Consider the following 20,073-nt stretch of genomic DNA (forward strand, 5'->3'; position numbering starts at 1 on the left):
TAGGAATGCACTTATAAAATGGTTCTGTATTCATCCATGAAAACTCCTTCTATAAGAGTATGAATTTATAAAAGGCAATGGACCCAGTTGACTCGACTTCAACCCAAACCAAGCCAGCCCGGTCCAACCTCAATAGGTAGACTGTTGATGTTATTATTGGAACGCATACACATATCATATGGCTAAAAAATCAGGCCAAAGTCGGTATCTCAAATTCAAAAGAGTATACTGAAGTCAGTAGATACTCAGCTAGAACTTGAGGATGAAGCCTTTTTTTTGGTGTATACACACACACACAGAAGAATAGAACATGTGAATAAAATGTGAAAATAGAACATGTGAAATATCAGTTTCAATCTTTTAGTAGAAATTGCTGATACCAGTTTTAGATGAATTCCTTGTGAAGAAGAGAAGAAGATGAAAGGTTTCAGCAGTAGAGAAGAAGAGAGGAGAAGAAAAGTTGAGTGGGATGTTGACCAGAATTGAATTAGTTCTGGCCGCCAACCCCTCTTTGTATTATATACTTGAATTAAAAATAATGAGAGACTACAAGAATGCCCTTAGTAGGGCAGCTACTTAAGTAGCTGAACGGTTACAACTTAAAAACATAAACTAATGGACCTAAAGCCCAATAACTTTCTAACTTAACAACTTAAAAGTAAAAGATAAATAACTGGGCTCAATAACTAGAAATCGGCCCAACTCAACACTCCCCCTCAAGTTGGGAGTAAATGTCACACATTCCCAACTTGCGTAGATCATGTTCTAGCTTGTTTCTTGCAACACCTTTTGTGAGAACATCAGCAAGTTGCAAATCAGAAGCAATGTATGGAAGACAAACATTCCCTGAAATCACCCTTTCTCTTATGAAATGTCTATCCACTTCAATGTGCTTTGTCCTGTCATGCTGAACTGGGTTATGAGCAATGTTAATTGTTGCTTGATTATCACAATACAACATCACATGTTCTTCTGCCTCTACACCAATCTCTCCTAACAAGGAGCGGATCCAGAGAAGCTCTGAAACTCTATGTGCCATGGCCCTATATTCAGCTTCTGCACTTGATCTTGCCACCATAGTCTGTTTCTTACTTTTCTATGAGACAAGATTACCCCCAATAGGGTGTAGACTCCTGAAGTAGATCTCTTGTTATCAAGGCATCCTACCCAATCAACATTTGTATAAGTCTTTAGCTTCAACTGTCCATGGTCAGCAAATAGTATGCCTCTGCCTGGGTGTCCCTTTAGATAAGCAAGATTTCTATCAACAGCCTCCCAATTCTAGACTCGTGAGGCATGCATGTATTGACTCACCACACTCGCTGCATAGGAAATATCTGGTCTTGTCGTACACAAATATAGCAAACGCCCTACAAGTCTCTGATATCTCCCAATGTCCTTTACCAACTCACCTTCTGATGCATTAATTCTGTGATTCTGATCAATAAGAGTACTTGAAACCTTTGTTTCAAGCTTCCTTGTTTCTTGTAGCAGATCCATAACATACTTTCTCTGAGAAATAAAGATTCCATGTTTTGATCTTGCAACTTTAATGCCTAAGAAGTACCTAAGCTCCCTAAGATCCTTAATTTCAAATTCTTTATATAGATTATTCTTCAAACTGTCAATCTCACTTAGGTCATTTCCTGTGACAGCAATATCATCCACATAAACAATTTGGACTAACACCAAGGATCCCCTCCGCTTCACAAACAAGGTATGATCTAATTGAGTCTAAATGTAGCCAAAAGCAATCAATGCCTTCCTGAACCTATCAAACCATGCTCTGGGAGACTGCTTTAAACTATAAAGTGGCTTCTTAAGTTTGCATACCTTCCCCTTTTCAACATCACTGTAGAAACCAGTAGGGAGATCCATATGCACTTCTTCTTGCAAATCTTCATTTAGGAAAGCATTTTTCACATCAGGTTAAAATAGGGGCCAAGAGTATGTGGCAGCAAGAGAGAGAAGTATCCGAACAAAAATCATCTTTGCAATTGGTGCAAAGGTCTCTAAGTAATCAATGCCATAGGTCTGTGTGTACCCTTTTGCAACTAGTCTGGCCTTATACCTTTCTATACTCCTATCTGCCTTATATTTAACTTTGTAAACCCATCTGCATCCAACAGTCTCCTTGCCCTCTAGTATATCCACAATTTTCCATGTTTGATTCTTAATTAAGGCTTCCATCTCTTTCTGCATAGCTATCTTCCACTCAGGTTTAGAGAGAGCCTCACTGACACCCTTGGGTATAGACACAAAGTCAAGAGAAGCAAGGTAAGTATGATAGGAAGGAGAAAGTCCACTGTAGGATAGGTATTGTGAAATACAATGAGCAGTACACTTTTTCTTCCCTTTTCTGAGAGCAATACGAAGGTCCAGGTTATCTGTAATGGGATTAGTAGAATCAATGGGAACTGAAACAATAGAGGGATTAGGAGGAATACCTAAATCTATGTCAACTGAATTTGGAGTCTCCAAGGAACCGACAGGAAGTGATGTGAGTTCTTCTGCAGTGGAATCAACCTCCCTATGAAGTCTTTGTCGTGAGTAAACACTGCGAAGCAAGATGCAATTGGAGGTGGTAAGGTAGGTGACATAGGAGGATTAGACACAGGAGTGGACATAGGAACTGGAACTGGAAGAGGGATAGGCTGCTCACTCACTTCCCCAAAACACTCCCCTTGAGAAGGATCCTTCGAGAAAAATGATGTGGACTAAAAAAAAAGTGATATCCATAGTAACATACCGACTCTCAGAGACTGGATCATAGTAGCAGTGCCCTTTCTGATTTTTTGCATATCCAAGGAAGACACTTCTTTGCCTTTGGATCAAGCTTCGAACGGTGAGGACCAAGAATATGTGCAAAGCAAACACACCCAAATACTCTGAGAGGAATATGGAACATCTCCCCCTTAGGAAAAAGGAGGCTGAATAGGTGCTGAATCCAAGTATACATGAAGGCACCCTATTAATCAGAAAAACTGCATCACCCCAAAACCTAACTGGAACAGTAGATGTGATCATCATGCTTCTTACAATCTCAACAATGTGTATGTTCTCTCTCTGCAACACCATTCTGTTGTGGACTGTAAGAACAACTGCTCTGATGAACAACTCCATACTCTAATAGATACGAAGCAAGGTTTTTCTCAAAATATTCCGTGGCATTGTCTGATCTGAAAACCTTTATTCGTATCCCAAACTATGTTAGCACTATTTGATGAAATTGCTGAACCAAGGATGGTACCTCATCTCGAGATCTCATTAAGTAAATCCACGAATATCGAGAATAATCATCCACAAATAAAAGAAAATATTGATAGACACCCATAGAAGGAACATGGTATGGTCCCCACACATCAGAGTGAATAACATCAAAAGCAGATGAACATCTTTTATTATTAGCTTTAAAGGAACGTCTACAATGTTTTCCAAGCTAACAACCTTCACACTCCAGACTAGACAAATTAACAGACTTAAAAAATTTTGAAAATAAGAAACTCAAAGAAGAAAAGGACAAATGACCCAACCAATTATGCCAAAGCATAATCTGACTCACTGATCCCGACTCACTATCTCTGTTGACATGATGACCCTGATGATTGGGAAGCACATTTGGGAGATAGATCCCATTCACTTCACGACTACTCCCAATCGTCCTCTTTGAATCCAGATCCTGCAAAACACAATGATTGGGGGAAAAAATTATTGAGCAATTCAGGTTCTTAGTCAACTACTAACAGATAACAAGTTAGTACTCAATTTGGGAACATGAAGGACAAAGGGTAGGGAAATGGAATCATTAATCTTGACAGACCCCTTCCCAGCAATGGGAACATGAGATCCATCAGCTGTGGAGACTTTGTCTCTGCCAGAACAGAGTTGGTAAGAAGAAAAGATAGTAGAACTATGGGTCATGTGCTCTGAGGCTTCAAAATCTATAATCCAAGGAGGTCCCTCCTTACCTGTAGTAGAAACGTAGTTTGCAGTGGCATGTAAACTACCTGTGTGAGCAAAGGAAGTAGAGTGTGCTCCACCAGAACCACCTGTACCAAGATGTCCACTTGTTATTGAATTAGGACTGACTGTACCCCGTTGATTCAGGGACAACCTTTATCTCTCAAGTTCGGCCCTCATTGCAGCCGCTGCAATAAACTCCAGTGTGGCTGTAGTAGGAGGGCCAGGTATGTCACCAGTGATTGCCATGTGAGCATTTCCCTTCTTGTTTTTGAGTCTATTCGACACAAGATGAGGATGAAGCTTCCAACAGGTATCTTTTGTGTGTTTAGGCTTCTTACAGTAATCACAAACCAAATCCTTCTTATCTTCCTTCTTGATTTCACTGCCACCCTAGTCTCCACTCTGTTTAGGTTTCATAGTACTGACCGTGGCTGATTGATCAAAACCAGAAAGTTTCATCATTACATTTCTCCTGCTCTCTTCCCCTGATACAAAGGCATATGCTTGAGAGAAACACTGTCCCTGGAAAGAATGTGCTGTCTTGCAATATCATACTCAGGATTAAGGCCAGCATGAAATTCAAAAACCCTATACTTCTCTAGGAGCTTCTGGTAGGCAGCTGCATCCTTAGTAGTTTCCCAAACAACTGTCTCCAAATGGTCAATCTCCTGCCACAGTGTTTTAAGGGCTGAAAAGTAAACAACAATAGGTCTATCTCCTTGCCTGGTAGCAATAATCTGATTCCTCAACTGATAGGTCCTAGCAACATTATCACTCTGTGAGTAGGTTTCTGCAACCCCATCCCATATCTCCTTAGCTGTATTTGCCCACAAAAAAATTTTGCTTATATGGGGCAGCATCGAATTAAACAACCAAGTCATTACCATATAATTTTCCTGTACCCACTGGGAGTTGTTAGTCTCGGGTTTCACTTTCTCACCAGTGATATACCCCAACTTTCCACGAGCACCAATGGCCATCTTTGCAGATTGTGACCATTCTAAGTAATTTGAACCATCCAACTTACCTGTAGTAATGGTTCCGACCCCGAAAATGTCTTCAGTACCTCCTCCCACTGGTCTCATTTCACTCCCGGGTTTGTTTTTAACTCTGTTACTCTCCATAATTCCCATAAAAGGGTTAAAAGGTTACTGTAAGATGATAGAATATGAAATAAAACCCTTCCAGTACCACATATACCCTTTTGGTGCCCTAGATGATCCTCCCACAAAAGATTCATTTTCTGTGGGACGGGTGAAAAGAGAGATGAGGTAGCTGCTCTCTCCAGAGACCTCCAAAACTGGTAGGACTTGAACCGCCCCCTTTAGGAAACTCCAAGGAACCCTAAAAATTTAGGGCTCCACTTCCTAGGTCAAAATTGAAGAGTCCTACATAAACAGAACTCTCTCCCGTTCTCAAGTTTTTCCTGAATTTGATGGGAAACCTAAGACTAGCTACAAGGAAAAATAGATCCACCAAAAAATCCAAAAACTGGGCTTACCTGAGATCTTCAATCAGCCTCTCAAATCACCTTGCAGTTGGCCGATCTAGGGCTGCATGATAGAACGGCTCAAGGAACCTTCGGCCTCTCTGATACCAAGTAGAAATTGCTGATACCAGTTTTAGATGAATTCCTTGTGAAGAAGAGAAGAAGAAGATGAAAGGTTTCAGCAGTAGAGAAGAAGAGAGGAGAAGAAAAGTTGAGTGGGATGTCGACCAGAATTGAATTAGTTCTGGCCGTCAACCCCTCTTTGTATTATATACTTGAATTAAATATAATGAGAGATTACAAGAATGCCCTTAGTAGGGCGGCTACTTAAGTAGCTGAACAGTCAAAACTTAAAAACATAAACTAATGAGCCTAAAGCCCAATAACTTCCTAACTTAACAACTTAAAAATAAAAGATAAATAACTGGGCCCAATAACTAGAAATCGGCTCAACTCAACACTTTTAATGAGAGAGAGAGAGAGAGGGAAGGAGGGAGGGAGAGGATGTTACAACCTCACGCTCCCAAGGCAGGGAGAAGAAAAAAAAAAGCCTCAAAGAGGCAATATCTCAAATATAGAAAGCAACAGTATATAAATAGTTGGTTGGGTTTATAAATGCTTGTTATTCTTTGACATATATTTTCATAGTTATTTAAATTATTTTTGTTACTGTTTACACAACATTTATATAAACCAATTAACAATATAGGGCATTGTTTCCTCAGGATGTCAAGAATTGGGAACCTAAAAGAATTGGTGCTTTGATCTTCTTTATCTTTGTTGTCATAATTTCATGTCAAAGAGTGTATGCGGCTTTAAAGACACCTCGTCTAGATCGTCAAAGCAAGGAGGAGTTGACTGAGGCCTTTATGGAAGCTTTGATTCCTGAGCCATCTCCAAGTAATATTAGGAAGTAAGTTCTCATTCTTTTTTTTTTCTATTTGTTTTCTTGAGAAGTAGCAATCAATTTATTGTTGTATAGATATGTATGGATAGCTATGATGATGTTGTATCATCTAAGCCTTATCCCAATTATATGGGGTTTGCTACTTGAACCCTGTTTTGCCATTCCTTTCTGTTTAGTGCCATATTCATTGTTAAATTATGATCGCTGAAGTCATTCTTACTATATATATATATATATATATATTCTGGACATCGAACCAAAAATCATGAGTCCATGCCAACACTATACAATATGCACTGCAAGAAGATCTCTATGGTAATGTGGATTTGCAAAAGAAACTCCTGTTCTTTTTTATTTAAAAAACACAGGTTATTGTGAAGTGAATCTCCTGTTTATTCTTACGGTTAAAATTGTTAGTGTCTTACTATCTTGTACATCCAATTGGTATTTTCATACTGTCTTGTACTTCCTCTCAGCTCTGTAGGGCTATTAGTGCATTTTGCTCCATCCATGAAGCCTTAGTAATTTGGAAACCCATCTTGTATTGACCTATTCCTCAAAGAGAGATTGATAAATGTCTTATTTTGTTGCAAAAATTGGAACCTGCCCCCTATTTTGGAATGATAATAGTTGGAAAGAAGATTCTTGAGGAAAGAAAACTGCAAATTCTTTTATACAGCCCTTATTGGAGACATGATTGAGTCAACTGAAGCTGGTTAGGTGCACGGCTTTGAAAATCGTAGAGAATGTTGAATCAAATTGAATCGTGAATTGTATCATAAATCATAAGATTATTGCTATTATTACAAACTTGTCAAAAAATTAAATATAGATATATTAAAGGATAAATATATATAATGAAGAGACTTTATTGTAATTTTAATCCATATCTACCAGACTATCACATATGTACCTAAAACAATAGAATTTACCACCTATGCAATAGAAGGCTAAGATGATATGATCAAGTTTGACTTGAAAGTCAAATAAATCCAATTACAAATCTTTTACCTAGATATGATGGAAAGTAAACTCAATTTCTGTTTTTAAATAACGTAAATAAATCATTTTCTAGTAAGGGCTTTACAAAAGGTCTCCCTTGACAAAACTAAATATAAACAAAAGAATGGAAAAGTAGAGAACTAATTCTTGATTGAATTTATTTCGATCATAGAATTGTAGAAATCCAATTATCTAAGGCAGCAAGTAGTGTTGAGTCCCTTAGGCAGATCTTGTCCTTGTCACAAGCTAAAAGTAAGTCGGCTTTGTTGGTGACAGCTGGGAAAGGAGAATGGGCAAGCAAGTTGATTGTTGAAGTTAAAGACCCAATCAGAGATTGGAAGAAGATTTCTGATCTCTTGACAAAATAGTTGAAGCTTAAAAATACTTTTGTTCTAATGCCATTTCATAGTTGCAGAGCTTTGCTCGACCCGCTCGAGAATAAATTAGAAGTCGAGGCTTTGTGTCTGCAAGATGATTATGGGTTGGTAAATATTTTCAGATGGTCCCCATCATCAAACTTGAAGGACTTCTCTATTATGGATGAGCTAGTAGTGTGTGTTATTGGACTACCATTTCATCTTTAGAGTCATGAAGTAGCAGAAGTAATCGCAGTGCTATGTGGAGCATGTCTTGATGGTGCTTTTCTTGTGTGGGGGGGAGGGGGGACCTTCGGTGTGCGGCTATTTTACTGAGTGGAGTCAAGACTGAGGAGTGAGGAGATACCCAGGAAAGTGGACTTACAAGTTGAAGGACCTTTCATGGTGGTTTGGTTTGCCTCCTCCCCCTCTTCCGACCTATCCTTCTCAGCAGAAAAATCCTCCCCTAAGTCCAACAATGCTGGTTTGTGCAAAACATACCTGATTTCTTGAGATATCGCAACAGCATCCTCCGCATTTTCAGAAGCAACACATACCACCGTGGGAACTCTAACAACCTGAAAGCTGAAGCTTGAATTTCCATCAACGGGAGAAGAGTGACGATAAACATTTTCTGCCCTTGTTCTTCAAATAATCGTTTTCTTACCACTGCTATCATACTTGGCGATCACCCAAACCCATCTTTCTTCCTTTTCCTTTCTAACTTTGGTTGAACATCTTCTTTGTGATGTCCCACCTTTAAAATTTTGGGTGATTGAAACCTAGAAGCCCTCTTTTACTATCATTAATGTTAACATTCAAGGCCTTGATTCCTCATTGGGTCCAGTAGTCTTAAGCATCTCTTCGAAATCCACTGACTTCTCGTTAAGGCTATCCATGTGTCCCACCTCCCCTTTCTCCACACCATCTCTGCAGACCACTAAAACAATTGAGCCCACCCTTTCGGTTAAGTCAGCTGACTTCATCTGGGCCCACACACTTCCCGACTCTTCAATTTCTTACGAATTCTATCTTCGTCGTGACCATCAAGCCATCCCCATTACTTTTTCCAAAAATACCAGAAATACCCTCATCATCTACCTCTGTTTTTCCTGCCACCACCTGTCTGTTCAGCTTCTCACTCGTTTATTCAGAAAACTGAGCTCTCTTTCTGCTGAACTCCCTCCACTCTTTGAAGTTATCCGCCCACCTTAAAGGGTAGGATCCTTCAATGTCAAGTCTTAATTCACACCTCCCTAGCAAAATGAATGGATGACAAAATTGGCACCATTTGGATCTCTGCAACTTTGACCAGAATTCCCGCAGCATTCATGTTCCGCCATGAGTTCATTTTTGGATCAACAAATCTAAACCTTCACAAGCATCCATCACAGCTTTGAACATAGGAAAACTCCAAGCATATAAAGGAATACTGAAAATTAAAATCCAACCAAGCTCGATGGACCCGCATCTCTGATAGCATCAACCCAGGGAAACCATCTCTCGTTTCTAAGATCTGGAGATTGCATCTCATTTTGCTCTTGCTCTAGAATAAGGTTTGCCTTCACAACACTATCAAATGTAAAGAGGAAGGAACCAGAATTTAGTTTCCTTACCTGCAAAGACTTTCTTGGGCGCCATATAGCAACATCCCACTCCCTAACATCTTCCGCATCTGGATCCGAATTAAGTAATTAACAAATCGGCCAACCAAACTCCTCTCCAACACCCTAAGATTAAAATGAACATCATTTTTTGGGTTCACAAACACCTCCTCCATTGCTCATTATCTGCCCAACCATCGAAGACCATCACCTTAATCTTAATTCTGGAAATTGATAATGGCTCCAGCTTCATTCTTCAGAACCACTTCCATGTCTTCCTTCCTTTTGAACATAAAATAAGAATAATCCTGAGATGGTTGGAACTGGGATTCAATGCGTTTTCTCCTTAATCAGCGTCTGCAAGGTTTAGCTTAACCTTAGATCACTATTCCTGCTCTTCTTCTCTTCTGACTCCACAACCCACTCTGCAGCTTTTCTAGTATGTAACACAAACAGGAACAAGCCTCCATTCAGCTTTTGAACACCCAAAACTCTCTTTCCCCATTCAAATCCTGTCCAAGCTTCCACTTTTTCTTCTTCCAAATCCAATCAAACGAACCTTCCAACTAGACTCGCGTTAAGGGCCTTCAATTCTTACCTATCTTCCTCATCTGACTTGCCTCAACCTGCACCACTCCATTTCGAGCTTCTTAGATAGCCAACCTCTGACCCATCACTCTCCTTCCCCATCTGACCGCTTATTGTTTCTGCAACAGTTCAGATTTGAGCCATTTGACTAATCAGATCTACATCCCCTTTATTTTTCTTTAGGCTGTGTTTGTTACTTTGTTTCTCCACCAAGGGACCCAATCAAGTCTGAGCTGATTAGACCCAATTGTACTTAATGATTATGTTGATAAAACAAGTGTTTTAACCAAAACAGCAAGAAGCACATCTGACCCAATTTTTAATCAGGACAGCCACGAAACCAGAACTGACATAATTGGTTTGGTTCTGTTGGGTAGACCTGATCCATTTACAACCCAATTATTAAGGGCCTTCAATTCTTACCTATCTTCCTCATCTGACTTGCCTCAACCTGCACCACTCCATTTCGAGCTTCCTAGATAGCCAACCTCTGACCCATCACTCTCCTTCCCCATCTGACCGCTTATTGTTTCTGCAACAGTTCAGATTTGAGCCATTTGACTAATCAGATCTACATCCCCTTTATTTTTCTTTAGGCTGTGTTTGTTACTTTGTTTCTCCACCAAGGGACCCAATCAAGTCTGAGCTGATTAGACCCAATTGTACTTAATGATTATGTTGATAAAACAAGTGTTTTAACCAAAACAGCAAGAAGCACATCTGACCCAATTATTAATCAGGACAGCCACGAAACCAGAACTGACATAATTGGTTTGGTTCTGTTGGGTAGACCTGATCCATTTACAACCCTAGTAGTGGTCATGCTTTTGAGTGTAGGTATAATTTTAATTGGCATCCTATATTCCTTTATATCTGTGCTTTTGGGAGGGGTTCAAAACAGGTTGGTGGACCATTTGTAGGTTTTCAGATTGGTATTTATTGTAGGTTATAATATGAGGCTTATGAGCACAAGTTCTGAACCCAAGCTTGCGATTGAGTTTGTACTTTACTATCAAAACTAATGACTATAGAAGCACCTCATTTTTCACAAAAATGTTCATAGAACCTTGACATGGTATCTGTAAAATGGTTAGTCTGTATGTGCTTAATGCTTGGTTTAATTTGGACGATAAAGGCCAACATTTTTCAACTAATTTTCTTCAATGGTCTCCACACCCTTCCTTAAGCATTTGTGTGGCAAAATGGTTGAGACCCTATTTCTTTATATTGCAGGTACAAGAAGAGTATATGGAGGAAAACAATGCCCAAGGGCCTGAAAATGAAGAAGTTCATTGAAGGACCTGATGGGGCACTTATTCATGACAGTTCCTATGTTGGGGAAGATGCATGGGTTGATGATCCAGAGCCTACTCAAGAGAAAGTAAAACAAATTATTGACACTGATATAAAATTGAACCCAGAGGAAAAGAAGGAACTGAAAAAAGACTTTGGAATTTCAGGTTGGTTCAAGGAACAGAAGAATATGTGCTGTGCTTTGATGGTTCATTCTGTGTTATCATTTTCTTTGAGCATTTAGCTTTTTCCAGAATATTTTTATCAAGCATATGTTGGTCTTCATGGGATCATCAAGCCTAGGGTTTTGGTCTTTCTACATGATCCTTCTTTTAGGCTTTGGTTTTTTAGGTGAGTTGCATAGTCACTATGAAAGCAGTTTCTTTTCTTTTAGTTTAGAGGAGACCACACTCTCTTTAATGTGCTTTCATCTTTCACAGAAGTAGAACAGAGTAACTATAAAGGCAATTCCTTTGTTTATTGCGTACCCTCGTTTGTATAACCTGTCCTTGCATGGAAACAAATCCACTGCTGACATGGTCAACTATGGAGAGGGCAACATTTATTGGAATTTGGGTTTTAGGATAGTTTTAGCTTTGGAAAATGAATGAGCTCTTGGGCTTCCTGAACTTTATCAGTCCTGTCTTTATTGCTTTTTCTGGATATGATGAAAGAATCTGGTACCCTTGCCCATCAGGTTCTTATTTCTGTTTCTCCCTTATTCAAACTTCTTGAGCTATCCCAAACTCAGTTTCCTCTTTCCTCTTATCCTTGGAAGTTCATTTTGGTTGGCCCTTCCCCTCCAATGTCCAATGATCAAGGTTTTCTGTTGGGAGGTCTCTCTATGACCTAACAATTCTCACTTCCTTTCTTCTAATTGAATTCCACTTTCCTTCCACCAACTCTTAACTTTCAAGATGAATTGAGGATCTTCCAACCACATATTCAAACCCAAAATGTGTTAGACCGCTTAAATGCCTCTCTCTGCCCTAGACTTACAAGACAGTGTTTTGAAGTTGTTTATTAAAACTCTAGCCATTAAGTCTTCCGACATCTCTTCCCAATCTACCAAATATAAAAATATATCCAATTTTAAGCAAACTGGGTTAGCTTGAAAATTGGACCAAGTGAAGTTTTCATACAAGAGAGGCAACTCCTTCAATTCAAAAGTCTCACCAAATTATTGGACTTTCTCGTGCTAGTGGTTATACTTTGGTTGGGATTATTTGATTCATTTAAGAGTCCTATCACATTAATATTGCCAACATCACACCAAGGACTCTCCCACAGACCCCTAATTACACTTAACTCCTTTCAAAAAGATTCTTCTCCTTGTATGGGTTAAGACCATAGAAATTTGTTTGGGGTTTCTTATCAGAGGTAATGAAGAACTTTAGGTTCGACGATAGATGGTGCAAATGGATTCTGGGGTGTATTAGGACATGCCACTACTCAATCTTGGTGAATGGAATTGTGGTGGACCATTTTCAGCCTTAAGAGCTCTTAGGCAAAGGGACCCCTTTCTCCTTTTCTCTTCACCTTAATTGTAGATGTTCTTGGAAGATTAATTTCAAGAGTGGATTCTAGAAACCTGATTAGGGGTTAGTGGGTGGGTAGAGATGAGGTGCCAATCACTCGCCTACAATTGTCTGATGATACAATCCTTTTCTGTGAAGGAGGCAATCCTAGTTGAGTGAGAAATTTAAAGTTGGTCATGTGAACTTTTGAGCAAATCTCCAATTTGAAAATCAAACTTGATAAAAGTTCTGTGGGATTGAACATGGAGGAGAGGGAGATCTTAGATGGAGTAGAAATTTGGGTTGTGTAGTTTCACAATGGCCTATGACTTGAAAGATTTACAAAGACATTGGCTTCTTGGAAGAGGGATTATTTATCTTTGGGAGGTAGGATCACACTAGTTAGGTCTACACTACCTGTACACTTTTTGTCAGTTTTTAGGATTCCTGTGGGGGTTAGTAGGAAAGTGGAGAAGTTGATGAGAGACTTTTTGTGGGAGGTAGGGGAGGAGAAGAAGGGCCATAAAGTAAGTTGGGAAGTGGTTTGTAGAAGCAAGAGGTTTGGTAGTTTAGGTTTTGGAAACATTCATGATAGGAATATCACTCTGGTAGGGAAGTGGTTGTGGAGATTGCCAATGGATAGAGATAAATTGTTGGTAAAGGTGGTAATAATTATTCATGGGCTTGCAACTGATGGGTGGGATTCTGGAATTTTGGCTAGGGCTACAAGAGCATCTCCATTGAAATCCATTCATGCCATCCTTCCTTCCTACCATTCATTAGGTATAATCCTTGTTCTAGAAATCTTGGCAAATTTTGGGAACATGTGTGGCTGGTCAATTCACCTTTAAAACGTTCTTTCTATGCCCTTCCCAACCGTAAGGAGGAGCCCATTACTTCTTTTACAGTTCCTTATAACTCAAGATTGGGATTTGGGTTTTAGGAGAGGCTTTCGTGAGTCTGAAATTGATTGTGTCTCAGCTCCACTCTAAGGTCTTGATAGGGTGATCCTGGATCCTTCCAAAAGGAACAATCGAATCTGGACCCTTTCTTTTTTTGGTCTTTTTACTTGTGCCTCGTTCGTGCCATCTTTAACACAGCTGAATGATAGTTTTGGAGTGCCTTTCCCTATAAAAGAGATTTGGAGTACACTTATTCTGCCAAGGATTGAGGATTTTTGTTGGGAAGTTTTTCTGGAAAGAATTAACATCTTTGACTTACTGCAAAGAAAAAGACTAACTGTTAACTTCTGCCCCTTTACCTCTTCAATTGGGTAATGGTTTCTTTTGTTGTTTGGGTGCAGGTGGAACCCCCTGCCAATGTACAAAGACTATTTGCCTCTACCTTTGTTAGCTGGCCGAAGAAGAGGGGTAGAACTTTATGGAGGTGTACAAGGGCAGCTGTTTGCTGGACACTTAGGAAATAAAGAAATCAAAGAACCTTCTCTGACAAAGAAAGAAGTAGGGGTGCTTTAATTATTGAAGCCATTATCATTAGAGTGGTTTATTGGGTGAAGTCTTTGAAGCTGTTTGAGGACATTCCAGCTGGTGATGTGGTGAGAAAGTGGATGGAAGTCGCTGACTCTGCTCCCATGAAGGTGGCTCTTTGGTCTATTTGGTCCCTACCTTTGGTAGTTTTTTTAAAGCTGAATTTTGATGGTAGCAGTGAAGGAAATCTAGATTTTTCAGGCATTGAGGAGTCTTAAGAAATGATGAAGGTAGTATTATTGTATTTTTCTTTGGTCCAATTGGGGTATGTGATTCTTTGAGGGCTGGAATTTTAGCTTCAGAAGGTTAAGGACATGCAAATCCGTAAGTTGGTAACTGAAGGGGATTCAAAGCTTGTTATGAGCTGGCTTCAAAAGAAAGAGGATGTTAGGTGGTGGAGCTACATTTATGAGAGGCGAATTAGATGGCTGTTACAATAAATGGAGGTATCTTTTCAGTGGGTAAAAGGAGAGGCTAATTCCTTTGCTGATACATTGGCCAAACAAGAGGTGGGAAGGAATCAGCTGTTTTGGGATTTGTTGTAATCTTGCTTATTTTATAGGAGAGTTAAGAGAATTATCTCTCCTCTCTTTGTGCATTTTTATCTTTATCCTTAATTTAGTTAATCTGTTTCAGTAATTGATCCAAAAAAAGGACCATAGACATTCGTTAGAGTCCATATTTTACCATGTTTCGGTATTTTGATTTTAATTGAAACAGAGAACTGCCCAATTAATTTCTTAAGACATTCAATCTATTCATTCCTCCAAACCGTCAAGATGCCACCTGATGCCCATGCCCCCCCCCCCCATGAATGAGCAAAAACCCAGCTTTATCCTCTAACACTGTGGATGCTTCTTATCCATCTCCTATCAACCTCAGAAAGTTTAGTCTCTTTAAACAGAACCATATTTGATTTCTCTCTCTCTCTCTCTCTCTCTTTTTTTACTAGGTTTCTAGCCAGACTTCTTTTCCTTGCATCCCTAACCCTCTGACATTCTGGCTAATAATTACATTTGATTTCAACTATTGCAACCCTAAAGTTCTACATTCCTTTCTTTGCATCCTTGCCTGCTCTCCTTCCTTCCATTCTCATCCTTTTCATAATCTATCCAACAGTTTAATTTCTCCAACTCACTCTTTTTTCTCTTTATTTTGTGCCTTGCTCTTTATTCTTTCTTGTGTACACTCCACATCCTTCAATTCTTCCTGTAGTGCCTCTGTAGCACTTAAGCTCGACTTTTGATTCGACCAATTACCTCAAGAACGTACACCCTGCTCATTTTTTCCTATAGATGGTTCAACCCCTGTTGCCTCTTGTCATCTCTTGATCTTCGTCCCTTGCTGCTGTTGTCTTCTTTGATAGTGAGAGATGGGGATTCTTCAAACAAGAGTTCTGTACCCAACTGATCTTCATCCCATGTCTTACATGCTTTGGTGCTGTCTAAGCTTCCAATGCTTGAAGGCTGATCCACTTTTTTTTTTTTTTTCTGATCAATTACAGGAAGCATTTCATTAATATAAAAGGTTAAAATACAAAGAAGTGGAGATAAAGTATCTTAACTCCCCGAGGGATCAGAAAAAATAGTCCAAAGAAAGAGAAGAATAGTTACAAATGAGCCCAAAAAATAGAATCCCTATTCACCCCTTACCTAGCTAGCCAATCGGCGAGGGAATTGGCACTTCTCTTTACCCAAATACATTTTATATCAATGTCCTTTGTCAACCACTCAAACTTGCTCTTCTCATTGCTGTAGTTCCAGAGCCCAATCTTGGTCTTCCTTTAACCAACCCACTATTATCTCAGAATCTCCTTCTATGACCAGCTTATTTATATTCAGGTCCCTAGCTGTATTTACCCCTTCCATGGCCTCCATTACCTCAGCCCTAAGGGAGTCTCCCACTCCAATTGGACCAGAAAACCTGGCTATTATATTCCGTTGTTCATTCCTTAGAACTCCCCCAATGCCAAAAGGCCCTGGATTTCCCAAACTGCTATCGTTGAAATTCAGTTTGATGAAGCCATGAGGGGGAGGATTCTATAAGGGACTTGAAGTCATCTTAGTTGGGACTGACTTCGCAATTTCCTTCCAGTGTCTTAGCAAATCATCCAATGAGAAGTCTGCAAACAATTCCAATGATTTCAGTCAATGTATTACCCTTATGTGGATCACTCTTTCAGACTTTAACATTTTCTAGGCTTCTCTCCTTATCAGAAAATTTTCTTGAGTTCTTTCCTCCCAAAGACCAGCATACAGCGGCCCTAAGACATCTCCACATAATCCTTAATCTTTTTGTTGCCCAGCTGAAGGAAGAAGAGGTAAATAAGCTTTGCACATTTAGAGGGGGATTCCATCGGCACCCAAACAAAGAAGTAAACCTTTCCCAAATATTTTTTTTGCAAATTGGCAGGAAACTAATAAGTGGTAACCATACTCACCATCAATCTTACAAAGAACACATCAATGAGGAGATAAACACCTATTGGGTTTCTCTCTTTGAAGCAAATCTCTTGTGTTGATTCTTTCCAGAAAAGCTTCCTAATAAAAACTCCCAACCTTTGGAGGGATAAGCTGACACCAGACTTCTTTAACAGGGAATGACAAATCAAAAAGGTCAACTGGTTGAGTAAGGGCCTTAAAGAAGGAGGCACAAGTGAAAGAACTGGAGGGTGACAGGTCTGAATTCTACTATCCATCATTGTGGGGTCCAGAAAGATCCCATCAAGGATGCCCAAGAGAGTTAAATTATTGTCCAATTTTGTGTGCCTAATAGCGCTTCTCAAACCCAAGTTCCATCCAAACCCAAAAGTTGAGTTAGAAGGAACAAAGCAAGTTGAAATATGTTCATTTTTGAAATTAGAGATAGCAAATAAGGTTGGAAATTGGTATTTAAAAGGGGAATCTCTAACCCAAACCTGTTCCCAAAATTTGATGATTTTACTTGAGTGTAAATCATAGCTGATCTAGGTAGAAAACAGAGGCAGGATAGCTTGGATTGCTTTGCAAGGTGAAGCTCTTGTTGTCCTAGCCAGAATCTAGAGTCCCATCCATTATCCGCAAGCCCATGAATACTAGCTACAACCTTAGCCAACAACTTCTCTTTCTCTAAAGGGAACCTCCACAATGACTTTCTTAAGAGAGCCAAGTTCCTCTTCCTAATATTCCCTATGCCAAGACCACCAAATTTCGTACCTCTCCTCACTACCTCCCACCCAACCCTATGGTCCTTTTTCTTCTCCCATGGTTTCCACAGAAAGTCTCTCATTAGCTTTTCCAACTTGTTAGGCACTACTATTGGAATCTTAAAAATCAATAGAAAATAAAGAGGAAAGTTAGCAAGTGTAGACCTAATCAAGGTGACTTTTTTTTTGATAAATAAGTGATATTTTATTCAAAAAAAGAACAATATGATAATACAATACAGACTGCCCAAGGAGAGGCACGAGCTGGTACCTCTTCTAAACAACAACATTGTATTACATCAGACTAGGAAACAAAAATTTACAGAGCTGCCCAGAATAAATGTTCCCTTGATGCCTCTTCCAAGAGATAAGTAATTTTTCTTCCAAGAGGCAAATTCTTTTCAATTCTCTTCACAATTGGATTCCAGAAACTTCCCTTTAGATGATTGTCCCCTAACGGCATACCTAGGTAATTTAGAAGCCAATTAGACACGACACACTCCAAAATGCCTGCATAACCAAGTATCTCCCTTTCCCCCAAATTGACTCCCATAATACAATTTATGTCAAAGTTAACTTTTAGATTTAACATTTGTTCAAAAAGTTGTATTGCAAGTTTCACATTCCTAATCCAATTCAGACCCCTCCATAGAATAATATGGTATCTTCTTCAAATTGCAAGTGAGTTAGAGGTATGTCCTCCCTCCTACCCTCCACCCTCTTATTAGATTCCTAGAGTTTTCTCTAGTGATCAAACTACCCAGGTTAATTACTCCTCTTCTGTGAAACTCTTCGAACACAGCCATTAGGTTCTCTTTCAAGATCTCCCAACAATCCTGATAAAATGCCATTGTGAAACCATTTGGACCTGGTGCTTTTGATATATCCATAGAAAACACCGCTTCCTTGACTTCTCTTCCAACTCAAAACTTCTCTCCAACCACTCCCTATCCACTAACTTGGCCATTCCAATCCCTTAAGCAAGGTTCAAAATTTTGACATGTATCGTATCGGGAGCTTCTTGATACACCCCTATAGAGGGTGTTTGGGGTCTGCGCTGGTTCATGGGGTAGAAGGGCCTTAAATCAACCCCTCTGAACCAGTTGTAGAAGAGAAACAAAAAAAAAGCCACGATACAGGCCGATATGCCCCTATTGGTGTATCGGTCTATATCGATATTTTGAACCTTACCCTTAAGCCACACCCTATCACTCAGGGGACTTATAAAAAGAGATTTGAAGTGATCGACAAAGGCCCCATCGATCTCATTTTGATGGGATAAGGTTAACCCCTCAATTTCTAAATTTGAGATGTAATTTTTCCTCCTACCATTTGCAACAACATGAAAGAACTTAGTATTCCTATCTCCTTCAGCCATTTACATTTGGACTTTTCCTCCAACTAATTTCCTCCTTGTGTAAGCATTCCTCCAGCTGTTTTCTCAATGTCCACCTTTGCTCCGTATCCTCCTCTTCAAGACACCCCCTTATTTTCTTCAAGTCTAAGTCCTCCAATTGATGAATTACATTTTGCCTCCTTTCTTCTAGCTTGCCAAACTCCAAGAGGTTCCAGTCTAATTTTTTTCATTAAATATTGGAGTTTCTTATGGAATCTCATAGCCTTCCAATTCATTGTTGGATTGCACTCCATCCATCAATCTCAACCTTTCTTAATAAAACCAGGATGGTGCAGCCACATGTTTTCAAATCTGAATGGAGCAGGTCTAGCATTTTCCAATTCTTCTTTACTAATTAAAATAGGCCAGTGATCTGAAGTCACCCTTGGGAGTGCCCTCGAGGTCAAATTCCCCCACTGTTCTTCCCAGTCAGCTGAGAAAAGGAATCTATCCAGCTTAGAGCATATGGAATTCAATTAGAGATTGGACCAAGTAAAGTTACTATGCCCCAAAGGAATCTCTTTCAGTTCAAAGATATCCACAAACCGATTAAATTTCCTCATACTTGTGGTTACCCTCTGCCTAGGATTGTTGGTTTCTTCCGAGAATCTTATTACATTGAAATCACCTCCTAGACACCAAGGTCCTTCCCACAATCCCTTGATATCACCCAACTCTTCCCACAGTTTCCTCCTCTCTCTATAATGATTGGGACTGTAAACATTTGTTAATGCCCATTCAAAACCATCTTCCACCTACTTAAATTTCAAAGAAGGCTGATCCATTTCTTTGTTGCTTTCAAGCGGAAACGTTCCCAACCATTTTCTTCTTCGTCATCCTCCTTTTTGCTTCTATTATATCTTGGGATTTAGCTTCTCTTGAGTTGTAGAAAACTTCGTTTGCCTTGGTCTCCACTCTGTTTGGATTTCTTTTGAGTGGGAGCCCCTTGGAATCATTGTTCTGCCTTCCAGCAGGTCACTTTTACCCTGCTTTTCTGCTCCTTCATGCACAAGCTTCTGCCCTGCTGTCAATTACGAGGATGATGATAGACTATTGTTGCAGTCCTCCATTGGTTTACCTGGCCCACTGGTCAGGCGCAAATTTAAGTGATTCACGTGGCTAGGTTGGTTTGCTTTGATATTGTGAGCTGGCCTGCTAATAACGTGCAAGTTCAAGTGATCGTGTGGCCAGATTGGTTCACTTTGGTTTGACTCTCTTGTCCGACTTGGCCCGATTGGAGGGATAGAGTTTTGTGCCTCTTCAACTACTACTTTTGACCTGCCTTCC

The 20,073-nt window shown here is 39.7% G+C and overlaps 1 protein-coding gene across 1 annotated transcript in view; it reads left to right on the plus strand.

The window, feature by feature from the left end:
* Nucleotides 1-20,073, plus strand: part of FTSH12 (FTSH protease 12) — a 113,572-nt gene that overhangs the window by 7,448 nt on the left and 86,051 nt on the right. Inside the window, exons 2-3 of the mRNA XM_088955336.1 lie at nt 6,178-6,365; nt 11,143-11,369. Of these exons, the coding sequence (XP_088811462.1) occupies nt 6,178-6,365; nt 11,143-11,369 (415 nt within the window). The remainder of the gene's footprint in view (nt 1-6,177; nt 6,366-11,142; nt 11,370-20,073) is intronic.

Source organism: Nelumbo lutea, chromosome 7 (genome assembly GCF_056320005.1).
Source record: "Nelumbo lutea isolate HS-2025 chromosome 7, American lotus-T2T, whole genome shotgun sequence".
Lineage (NCBI taxonomy): Eukaryota > Viridiplantae > Streptophyta > Magnoliopsida > Proteales > Nelumbonaceae > Nelumbo > Nelumbo lutea.